The sequence below is a fragment of the Embiotoca jacksoni genome, unplaced genomic scaffold, assembly GCF_022577435.1.
Source record: "Embiotoca jacksoni isolate LCO1_2020_lvr unplaced genomic scaffold, fEmbJac1.0.p SCAF_21, whole genome shotgun sequence".
Taxonomy (NCBI): Eukaryota; Metazoa; Chordata; class Actinopteri; family Embiotocidae; genus Embiotoca; species Embiotoca jacksoni.
In genome coordinates, this window is record NW_027185352.1 from 8,010,110 (window position 1) to 8,022,082 (window position 11,973).

General features: G+C 46.2%; 2 protein-coding genes across 8 annotated transcripts in view; one reads left to right on the forward strand and one right to left on the reverse strand.

Moving 5' to 3' along the window:
* LOC138202574 (protein PHTF2-like) overlaps positions 1–6,519 on the reverse strand; it is a 43,946-nt gene extending 37,427 nt beyond the window's left edge. For all 7 annotated transcript variants that reach the window (XM_069156717.1, XM_069156715.1, XM_069156713.1 and 4 more), the window contains exons 1-2: positions 6,431–6,519; positions 568–627 (exon numbers count right to left, since the gene is read on the reverse strand). The gene's annotated coding sequence lies outside the window, so the exon portion shown is untranslated. The remainder of the gene's footprint in view (positions 1–567; positions 628–6,430) is intronic.
* A 1,004-nt stretch (positions 6,520–7,523) lies between these two features.
* Positions 7,524–9,182, forward strand: LOC138202576 (transmembrane protein 60-like). Its single transcript, XM_069156720.1, has 2 exons — positions 7,524–7,607; positions 7,745–9,182. Exons 1-2 carry the CDS (start codon positions 7,524–7,526, stop codon positions 8,060–8,062), a joined length of 402 nt encoding a protein of 133 aa, XP_069012821.1. The 3' UTR covers positions 8,063–9,182.
* The last annotated feature ends 2,791 nt before the right edge of the window (positions 9,183–11,973 follow it).

Consider the following 11,973-nt stretch of genomic DNA (forward strand, 5'->3'; position numbering starts at 1 on the left):
GCCATGGAAACCATGCAGGCTATTTGTTGGACAGGAAACCAAAAACCACAGATGATGTGAAAGAACAAACGCGCGCACGCGCACACACACACACACACACACACACAGGCTGCTGCTGCTGCTGCTGCTGCTGCTGCTGCCTGGCTTCACTTCAGTCAGTCTGCGCACGCATGCTAAATAAAGCCCTCAGCTTTGTGTTCAATCCTCAAAGGGGAAGTAAGGCTTCTTTTACATTCTCATATTTTTCCGTCTGTCTGTCCAGGCACTGTGAACGGCGCTCCTGAGCTCGCTGTTGCCGTCGGAGCCGAGTGGCCGTGCGTGCGTGGGCAGGCAGCAGAAAACCCTCCCAGCACCTGAACAAGGGGAGTCGAGGCATGCAGCAGACAAACAAAAAACACGGGGAGTCAAGGCATGCAGCAGACAAACAAAAAAACAGTCTGTGTGGAGTTTGGGAGTGAGATGGTGGTGGTGGTGGTGGTGGTGGTCAGGGGTTGGAGGGGGGAGGGGGAGAGGGGGGAAGGGAGACTGCAAACAAGTATGAAGCCATCCACACACAGGGGGACTCACCTCTGGTCCGGCCCGGTAGCTGACTGGTGCGTCGTCCTCGCAGCCAAATTACGGCGGGACCTGGAAACGAAAGCAGAGACGCAGCTCAGACGGAGTTCGGCCCGAGACGACCACGCTTCACATTTAAACCCGCCGACAGCGGAGTGCGTTAGTGTGCGTCTGAGGCTCTCGCACACTGAAAGAGACACTCATTCAGGAAAGAGAAGTTTCCTTTTGGTCACTCACAGTAAGAGTGAGCTCACATTTTCTATGCAAAAACACATTTCTGGTGTGTGTGTGTGTGTGTGTGTGTGTGTGTGTGTGTGTGTGTGTGCGCGTGCGTGTGTATTTTGAGCACTGAGTCATCAGGCTGCGGTCCATCTAATGAGGTTGCGTAGTGCAGTTTTAAAAAGCAGCACGTGTCATTTGCCGAGTTCCAAACACAGACAACATCTTGATACGCTGAGGATTCTCCGTGATGTTCAGCGGGCAGCGAAGGATCTGAACCGAACGACGCAGCTCTTGTACAGAGTCGGGACACTGGCCTCCATCATCCCGATCTCCCTTTCGTGATCATAAACGTCCCCAAGGCGGCATCATCAGAACTATCGATTTCCCCTCAGAACGACCTTGAGGATAATTACAGACTCACAAAGGCAGAAAACCTGTAAGACGACATCACGGCACGTCTCCTGAAGTTGCAGTTAGTCATACAGTCAGTCAACGTGGTGTACGTGGAGGATTTCAGACAGTTAATCTCCATATAAATGCATCTGCCTCTAAAAAAAAAATAAACGCAACCGGTTATAAACTTGTGTCGTTAAAATCTTTATACGCGATTAGAATAATTACATGTCATTTTAAAGTGACAGGTGTAAGAATGAGCCACCGGAAAAACTGAAAACCCGCTGCATTAGTCGAGTTAAGGGACGACCGCCGTCGCAACCTCCAGGGTTCATGCAGTCGTCTCCTTCTGGAGAGAAATGCTCATCAAAACAACGCCGGAGACTCTCGATGTGACTTTTTGGACGTCTTTGTGGTTGGCTTCATTCCTCTTCTTACCAAAAGCCGCAGTCGTTCGGAGGTTTCTCACCGACGGTAGAAAAACACCAAACGGGCATTATGTTTTAAAAGAAGGAGGAATTAAATGTGTGGATGAAGATTGTGACAATAATAATAATAACAACAATAACTAATGAGGCTTTGATTATAATCACAACTGTCCAAATCGTCACTGCACACCCACGCTAATTCTGCACCAGGAACGTGAAATTATTTTCGAATATACAAATAGCCATTCAAATATACGCACACAAAAAAAATTAAGTATTATGTACGAGTAGTATATGTAGTATATCATTTCCTATGTTTTTCCCCTCGTCATCAGATCGTCAGTCTACCAGCTATGAACGGTCATTAAAATGAAGCGCCGAGCAGACGCTCCGTCCACAGATCAACGACCCACCGACAGGTGAAGCGAGTTCGATGTTGGACATGCGGCGCAAGAAACAAACCCTCATCTCAAAGACGGAAACTAAAGACGCGCTTCTCATCGGCTCTGTCCATTTGATGACATTAATAATCAAATAGTTCGGCGCGACTATCGAATAGTGCTCCTGCTTGAAACGGCCGTCCCTCGTCCACGCCGGTGGGAGACCGGCGGCCTCGACGGCAGCCGTCAGTCACCGCCCGCTCTCGTCCATTTTCCGGGCGAGCGCGTCCCAAAGGGGAAGCGCATTAACTTCTAAAACGAGCCGCGGGACAGCTGAGCTGCGAGGCCACTTGACCTTTTCCGCTCGCCGCCGTACGGCAAACAAACTACGTTTCTACGGCCGGCGGCCGTAACACAAGACGATACGGCGGTCTGAGGGTGTGATGTAACTCTGTTGCAGCTGATGACGCAACCAGCGCTGCCGGCGGATCCAAGCTGCACAAGAGAGAGAAAGCGAAACGCTCCTCAGAGAGACGGAAAGAGACAGAGAGACAGAGAGAGACAGAGAGACAGAGAGAGATACAAAGAAGATACAGAAGTGTGTGAACAGCTACAGGGTCCTTCAATCAGGGAGTCACCCTCCGCAGTTCACTGTGGGCAAGCACACACACACACACACACACACACACACACACACTGATTGACATCCAGTTCATGAACGCTGCAGAGCTTCTGCACAGCTGACTGACAAGTACTACTGGCCTAGCAGACCATCAATCATTGCCTCACAGGGATGCGCTTTGTGCAGTCTCAGCCACACACACACACACACACACACACACACACACACGCACACAGGTGTGTGTGTGTGTGTGTGTGTGTTAGGAGCGTCCCGGAGAGTCCCTCGTCTGTGGACACCAGCTGGGCGTTACACAACACTGGCCTTGTGAGCATCATCGCTCGTCACCCTTCTGTCAACAAATAACAAACACACACCGCCGTTTTGCAAACTTTTGTCGAGTTGGTTGACATCTAAGAAGTGCCTTGCTCAAGGGCACCGCATGGCGCTATACAAGCGACTCAAAATCCAACCGGCAAACCCGATTGAACGCGAGTGGAACCGACGTCAACTTCTCGGCCGCAGCCCGAACACGGTCGAACAGTTAACGATACCGCAGCCGGTCGTTTCCGCTGCCGTCATCGTTTCATAACCAGACTCACTAATTCAATACGATTCGATCCGTTCATTCTGCTCGTGCGGACGCATTCTGATTGAAAAGAAATCCATGAGAACTATCGCTCGACAGAAGAAGGTATTTTTACAGATGTTAAGCCGTTTGGCGACTCGGCCGGCGCGGTGAGGAAGAGCCGTTCAGGAGTCCAGTTTTGGCTGCGGAGGAAAATCCGGGTGAGCGACGGGTGTTATTCAGACACTGGAACAGACAGACCGGCTCGATGGCCATCGCGTTGGGTAATCAGACGGCCTGCCAAACCGTGAGCCTGTCTGTCCGCCGGAGACTGCAACAGTCTGCCCTCGGCGACATAAAATAAGCAGGAGGGAACGAACAATGGTTACAAAACGGACCGCGCACGAGAGAAAGTAAGAAGGATGCGGCACGACGTCGGTGTCGGCCGATAAAGGTATTAAAATGTGACGAATATTTCTGCCGATACGACATGCCGATGAAATGACACTTCAACTACGCCCCAAGCGCTCGGAACCACGTGTCAAGTGTTACGTCATCGCGTCTCTTGACTCGAGTGTCTTAACGGGGCGCAACAATACGTCAGAGCCACGGCGGCAAAGGTTGTCACTTCTGGTGACAATGAACAGGACGGATCTTACAATCTGCACAGGCAACCGAAGCTGAAGCAGTTTTCTCATTTTGCCAAGTGAAAGTATATATTTTGAAAAAAAAAAAAAAAAAACGCACTCAAAAGTATAAAGACTTTTGTTTTTGCTCCCATTTTGCACGAGCTGAAGAAAAAGATCCAGGACTCCTTTAATAAACACAAAAGGTTTATTTTGGTTAAAAAAAAAAAAGGTGTTAAAATCTGTTAAGTGTGCACTTGGCCTTTGCCAGGTGAAGCCATCCACCTGGCAGGGGTGGCTCATCAAGACGCTGATTAACCAGCATGTTTACTGCACAAGTGTGCCTCGGAAAGGTCACAATAAGAGGTCATGTGGATTTCAATAAATGTGTGAACAAGATTTTTGTTGGATGTATGTTACATTACATTACATTTCATTTAGCTGACGCTTTTATCCAAAGCGACTTACAATAAGTGCATTTCAACCATGAGGGTACAAAACCCAGAACAACAGGAATCAAGAAAATACAATTCCTTCAAGAAAGCCAAACTACAAAGTTCTATCAGTAAGTGTCATTTTAAGTTCTACTAAAGTTCTACTATTCAAGGTAAAGTCTGAAGAGGTGTGTTTTTAGTTTGTGGCGGAAGATGTACAGAGTTTCTGCTGTCCTGATGTCGGTGGGGAGCTCATTCCACCATTTAGGAGCCGGGACAGCAAACAGTCGTGATGTTGTAGAGAGTTTAGCTCAGTGAGGAGCAACAAGCCGATTGGTAGAAGCAGAGCGGAGGGAGCGGGCTGGGGTGTAAGGTTGGACCATGTCCTGGATGTAGACTGGACCCGATCTGTTCACAGCACGGTACGCAAGTACCAATGTTTGGAAACGGATGTGGGCAGCTACTGGTAACTAGTGAAGGGAGCGGAGGAGGAGGAGGAAGAGGAGGAGGAGGAGCGGAGTAGTGGGAGTGAATTTAGGAGATTAAAGACCAGTCGAGCTGCTGCATTCTGGATGAGCTGCAGAGGACGAATGGCATTAAGAGGTAGACCTGCCAGGAGGGAGTTACAGTAGTTCAGATGTGAGATGACCAGAATCTGGACCAGAACCTGGACCAGAATCTGGACCAGATCCTGGACCAGAACCTGGACCAGATCCTGGACCAGATCCTGGACCAGATCCTGGACCAGATCCTGGACCAGATCCTGGACCAGATCCTGCGCCGCCTTCTGAGTGAGAAGAGGACGTATTCTCCTGACATTGTGCAGCATGTATCTACAGGAACGCGTCGTTACAGCGATGTTGGCAGTACGCGCACATATCGGTAACGGCATCCCACCGAAAAAGACGTAATACGTGCAAGCTTATCGGATGTCGATAAAATATTCCAATATCCCGCATCCATTAAATCAGATTAATGTTAGCGATTGGGATTAGTGTAGCAAACTGGAATTCAAGATGAAACGATTCACAGTCGATCAACATGAAGTCAGGAAGTGGTCAAGCGAACTGACAAGCCAGCTGGAGATCCTGACAGGTTTGCTTGGAAGTCGAGCAACGTGGTCAGTGGAAACCTCTCAGCCTCGCAGGGCTTCTGGTTTCTGGACGGCCACAAGGACCAAGAAGTAACCCAGAGATTGTTTAGCAGAATCCAGATCCTGAAACAATACCACACAAAACACTCGTTTGGAAAGGCTTAATGGAGACTCTGCAAAAATAACAGACAGACAAGCTGCCTCCACAAAAGTTGCATCATTAAATAGATGGCGTGTGGTTGTTTACTCTGAAGTGGTTTGTTAGAGATCAAGTCGGGAAAAGGGCAAAAATGTCCCCAAGAAATCTGAGAACGACCCTGAAGACGGCGATGGAGGAGAATTAATTATCATAATTAATTAAGTTTAGGTCGGTATCCTGATCCTACCTTCAACCATCAGTTTATTTTCATTTCCGTCTCCAACAGACACTCACACAAACTGCACCGTTGTTTTCAGTGCGTTCAAATTCACATTAAAAACAGCCACTTTACGCACTAAATAAACTACTGTTGTTGTTTTTAAATGTTGTAAATACCCCAATTTATAAACACTGGAGGGAGGAGGAGGAAGGAGGAAGGAGGAGGAGGAGGGGGCAGTATCTTTCAAATTCCCAACGCTGCCATTAATATTGCATTTTTCACATTTGCATTTATTTTAGAATAAATAATAAATGATGTCGAGTTTCAGCCCTTTATACGACAGGAGTGGAGGGATTAAAAGGGTTCAAGATGTTATGAAAGAAGAGCATCGAGACCCGGGAAGTGAAGTGAAGCAGGACAGGATTCAAATAAAGAAAGATTTAAAGCACATTAGTGTTAATGAAGTCGTGCGGTGCGCTGATAATAAAGGACCTGACGGGAGCTAGTTAGCCGTCAGGTAGTTGGACAGGTCCGCGTTCACAGACACAGTTGGTTCACACGGAGGTATTCCTCCACCTCCTCCTCCTCCACCTCCTCCTCCTGCTCCTCCTGCTAGCTCATGTCATGCTACACGGTTAGCGGCGGGCACAAAGAGCCCCCCTCTCCCCCCGGCGGTCCTCCTCCCCTCCTCCTCCTCCTCCCCTGATCTGATCCACGGAGCCCGGACATATAACCGCCTCCTCGGTCTCTTACCTCCTCGACGGCCGCTCCGGGTCCGCACACGGCAGCTAAACTGCGTCCTTCCCGACCGTGCCCGAGCTGGAGCCAGCCGCGTCCATTAGTCCCGGAGGAGATGCTCGGTTGTCTGCTGCTCCGTTTGAAGCGGGTCGCTTTTTCCTCCTTTTTTTTTTTTTTTTTTTTCTGTCGCTGACTGTTAAAAAAAAAAAAAAAAGAAAAAGTCCTACTCCAGACCGGGGGACCGTAAAACACCACACAAGGACGCACTCTCGTTTTTATAAAGCCGATTAACGTCACCGACGGTTTTTTTTTTTTTTTTTTTAGTAAAGACAAAGAAGGAGATCGGGCTTCACGTGTAACACCGGAGGAAAAAGTTTTTAAAAACAAATAATTTAAAGACTCTGCGATGTCGCCGATCTACTAATTCAAGATGAACGTCGTTCAATCACGAACACCGTCGAGAGGACGTCACTCCCCTCTAGTGGACGTTACGGCTCACTACACGCGGCGGACGTGCGCTTCTGCAACGGACTTTACGGTTCGACGACTGTGACGTTGCTAAGCGAGGACCAATGAGATCACAGGACGGGCGGAACAGGCGCAGATATAACGGCCCAAAACAAACAACCACCACCACCACCACCCCTCCGTCTGTTATTGTAAACGGACACGTCTGTTCGTAATTATGTGACTTTATATCAAGAAATATTACTGTTATTGTGTGGTATGCAGGGAGAGGAAGATGCTGGACACCGAGCTGGAGATACACCGAAGTAAGTTCTGTTCTGTCGAACCGAACCGGTTAGCTCGATGCTATTAGGCTATATAAAAAATAAATAAATAATTTTTTTTTTAAAAAGCGAGCTATTCGCTAAATAGATTCACAATGAATGAAACGTAATATTGTCGGTCGATTCCAGTTAAATATCAGCGAAATATTGTTTGATGTTATTGCAATCTAATAACTGCCACGTGAAGAATAACTAACGGCAGCACGTGTTCATCTCGAGTGTCTTTCCAACCCCACGTGTCGTCCCTACCCGTCTGTCCCTACCCGTCTGTCCCAGCCTCCGTCCGTGTCCTCTGATCGGTGCCTGCGGTCGGTGAGATGTCCCTGGCTCAGAGGGTCTTGCTGACCTGGGTCTTCACCCTGGTCTTCCTCATCATGCTCGTGCTCAAACTGGATGGGAAGGTGAGGCTTTTACTGTTCCCATGGCAACCCAATTGGATCAGTAATTGTATGTCTTTTTTTTTTTAAGAGTCCCTGATAAAAAAAAGACTTGTCTCCCGTGACCGTCCTCTCGCTCTTCTCCATCTCCTCTCCGACAGGTGCAGTGGAACTGGTTCCTCATCTTCCTCCCCGTCTGGGTCTTCGACGGCATCCTCATCCTCATGCTCGCCATCAAGATGGCGGGCCGCTGCAAGCCCGGCTACGACCCGCGCAACGGCTCCCCGGACCTGCGCCTGCGCACCTGGTACCTGACGGCCATGCTGCTCAAGCTGGGCTTCTGCCTGACGCTGTGCGCCAAGCTGGAGAAGCTGGCCGACGTGAAGCTGACGTTTGTGTGCATCCCGCTGTGGACCATGTTGCTGGGAGCGCTGGTGGAACTGGGCCTGAATATCTTCCCTGAAAGGAGAGAGGCTTAATGAACCATCGAGTCAATGACGACCCGCCTACGTAAAACTAGACGGGGTTTTTTTTTTTTTTTAAACTGGTCAGATTATGTTTCTATGGATGACAGAAGTTCACGTGATCATCTCAGCCAATGATATTCATCTTAAGAACAAAAGACTGTAAAAAAAAATAATAAATCATGGGGATCTCGGGCGTTCGGACCTCGGTGGACGCGCTCGGGCTTCGGCGGCGGCTGTACGCGTCTTAAGAAAAGCTGCTAGTGAATCTAATCATTCATTTAAAAATGTTTCTTTAAATACCAGATGGGAGCAACTGCATCTGTGAGACTACTGTGAAGACGACACTGGGGGGGAGAAAAACAAAACATGAACGTCCTCTTTATTGAGGTTGGTTAGTCCAGTATTATTTTATAGTGTTTATATTTTACCGTGTACGAAGCTGCTCTCGTGTGTTGAAGCGTAACACAACTATCATGCTTACCACCCAATCACAAAAGTGTAAACTTTGCTATAAATGCTTCGGCTGTTGTGCGGCTGCATTTACGCACAAACACTTTTTCTCTTCCCATTCCAGAGCGCCGCCGGTCGTTCGCCAATTATCATTTGACCGGTTATAAAGTGACTTCAAACGACAACCGCGGGTTCAGCTGCAGGCGCACGGAGGAATAAATAACTCGGATGGTTTGCGAAGCATCTCCGAACATGTGGTGTTCAGCTCTCCCGTCCCTCCGCCGCGTACAAGGTCTCTTTTGTCTTGTGGAGATCATCATGTGTTCCATTGAAGCTCTTATTCTCTCGCTGCACTAAAGTCAAAGGTGAACAAAGCAACAACAACAAAAAAACAACAACAACCCTGTTCAAATGAATTTAATCACATTCCTGTTCATTAGGTTTCATCATCGAGCTGTAAACTGTATCGAACGTTCAGCAGGACTTTTTCTACCAGCAGTTTTTGGTGTATTTACGTCTCTGCTTTATATTTAAACTTACTGGTACGACTGAACTTATTTTTTTTTCCTTTTGTGCCATTGATTGTTTTCAGTCTTCACATTATGTTGCACTACACTGACAAAAAAATAAATAATGAATACACATGCTGTAATAATAAATGACTGATACACATTACGCTGGAGGGCATTTGTCCTGAGTCGTGCTTGATAACACTAAAACTCATTTTAGTCGTAGTAATAAGAGTATAAATATATACTCGGGTGGTTTTAAACTTATTGATCACATTAATATCAGAACGCAAAACAAAACATTCTGCTGGAAGATAACCTGAGGAATCAACAGAAGTGGGTGTTTTTTTTGGTTTTTTTTAGGGACACTTCAGACACTGAACACTCGGGTTTATCTGGCATTTATATCGGTCTTAAAACATAGAAATAATTTATGATTTACGTGACGACGCTCAGATTTGAAATGCGTTCTCGGTACCCGGCGGCAGGACGAGTGCACGACAGGGAACTCGAAGTCACATAATCCAAAAGCGCAGAAGTGGAAACCTTTCGTTGAAAAGATCAAGGACATCAAGTTAGTTATTATAAGTCATAATCAGGAGGACATTGTGAGGGTGTGCAGAGACGGGTAACCGGAAAAGGTGGCCGAGGAGAAGTGGAGCTACAAAAGTCTGAAAGCACTCAACATTTATAGTCCTTTGATCAGATTTACACTTACATGCATGTAATAATGCCAAAACTGTATTGTACTACAAACCCTAAACATGTATTGGTATGACAGGACTTTTATTTACTGTAGTAAAGTCTGGAGGTTTTTTATTATTATTATTTTTGTATTACTAAGCCACATTTTAGAGGAATATGGTGTTTTTTTTACTCCACAACATTTAAAAAACTGAAAAACTGAAAATACGCCTCACAATGAAAAGCGTAATCTTTTTGGCTGTAACTTATTAGTAATTTCAGCCTCAACATATTTCCATTCAATAACAAAAGTCTTCAAAAAGGAAAAAAAAAACGATCGAAAATTACACAATAAAAGTCCAAAATGTGAATACAGATTTGCGTGGCCAAACTTCGTTCTTCTTTTGTACTCATTACTCATCTAATCCTTTTTTCTTTTTTTTTTTACATTTATCTCGTGAGCCTTTTGCAAGGGGCCCCGAGCCTTAGGTTGGGAACCACGGACCCAACTGCCTCAACTGACCAGTGTTTTAAAACGAGTGAAGCCGAACTGATGACGAGTGCTGTTGACAGACTTTACTATCGCGCTCATAAAAGGACCATCGATGCTCAAAGACTTTGTGTACAGCCGGTGACGTTTTTCCCTCCAAAACTTCCTGCCTCGTTCGTGCTGCAGAGGTCAGCTGAGCTCCGGTGGAAAAAACAAACAAACAACCCTGCTCGGAGTTAGATTTGACCCGACATGCACCAGCCCTGAATTACAGAGGCTACTGCATTGTGATGTGCGTGCGTGTGTGCGTGCGTGTTGTCTGCTCAGATCTGGCCCTGTTGAAACTGCTGAGCTCATTGCTGCAGACTGCAGTGAGTGGGCGAGAGAGAGAGAGAGAGAGAGAAAACCCAGGCAGGTGTAAGTGACGTCACACAGGCCGCACTTACAAACCAGAGGGACAATTTCAAGCGTCGTAGTGGAGTCACGTGATGTCATTTCCCACACGTCAAAGCTGCTATTAATCGATTTTTTTTTTTTTTTTTTTTATCCGAACAAACGATCGCGCGACCTGCTTGGACGCGAAAGAGGGTCGCGCGCAGTGAACGACGACCGAGACTCGCTCCAGTTAATCTGGATCTTTACGGTTCGTCTTTTAGCTCCATGGTTTTTTGATTTTTCCGGTTCGCAGGTGAAAACAGGTGTTCAAAAAAAAAAAAAACGGCTCTTAAAAGTCCCAATGTTTGCAAATGTTTTCATCACGAGCGTCTTAAAAAGTGAAGATACGCGCGTGCTGTGTTCACAGTTTAAAGGGGGCCTATGGAGGTTTTTTTTCCTTTTTTTTCTATAAGTCACTTTTTAAAGTATCTAAAATCCAACATTACCTTCATGTTTTCCCATCTTTCCGTCTTCACTGCTGCATTTCTTTGTGCGTTTACCGTCACCTGCTGTTGATCAGAGGAACAGCCTGAAACAGATGGCAGGATATGAACACAACAGGGAGCCACCTGTAAAAGGAACACCTGCTCCTTCCCGGTTGTTGTTTTTTTTGGGCATCTGAATCTATTTCCCATGTGCACAAAGTGTTTGATGAGGATCTCCTAAGGCATTTTAAGTTACCAGAATAAAAGAAAACGCATCAGCATTTTTTTTTTTTTTTTTTTACAGCATGTACTCCCCCCCCCCCCCCCCCCCCCCCCCCCACGTTTCAAACCACAAATGAAAATCAGTTCTGATCCCGACGTTTTTCATACATTGAACCATTTTTTTATTAGCTCGGCTCATATTTAAAGTAGAAACCACACTACAAGTTTTTTTTCCTCTTTACAAAACGTCTTATGTACACTACAGTGCTGACAGTTAAAAAGAACAGAAACAAAATAGAAAAAAAAAAAAAGAAAAAAAAAAAATCGAGATAAATAAACTCTGTGAAAACAATGCTAAGCCCCGGAAGACTTTTGTTTTCAACCACTTTTTGTCACATTTGTACAAAAAAATATATATAAGTTCCTGTCATGTTTCTGAGAGCCAAAACGCATAAAAAGAGCTGCAGAGCGCCTTACAACTGGTATCAAGTGCTTCAATCGTCACCTCGCTCTCCCCCACAAACACACGGAGAGGAGTTCTGTCTCTGAAACGGAGTCCTTGGAGGCAAATTGACCAAACAAAAGAATAGAAGAAGAAGAAGAAGAAGAAGAAGAAGAAGAAGAAGAAGAAGAAGAAGAAAAGAAAGCTAAAGCGTTATCTTTAATTTTCTGAGATTTTGTTTTCGGGCCCGCGGTGAAAACTAATCA

Excerpts from the sequence above, each read along its gene's own strand:
- LOC138202576 (XM_069156720.1), top strand. The coding sequence starts at position 7,524 with ATGTCCCTGGCTCAGAGGGTCTTGCTGACCTGGGTCTTCACCCTGGTC. Across the intron at positions 7,608-7,744 it reads TGCTCAAACTGGATGGGAAG|GTGCAGTGGAACTGGTTCCT; the intron begins GTGAGGCTTTTA and ends CCTCTCCGACAG.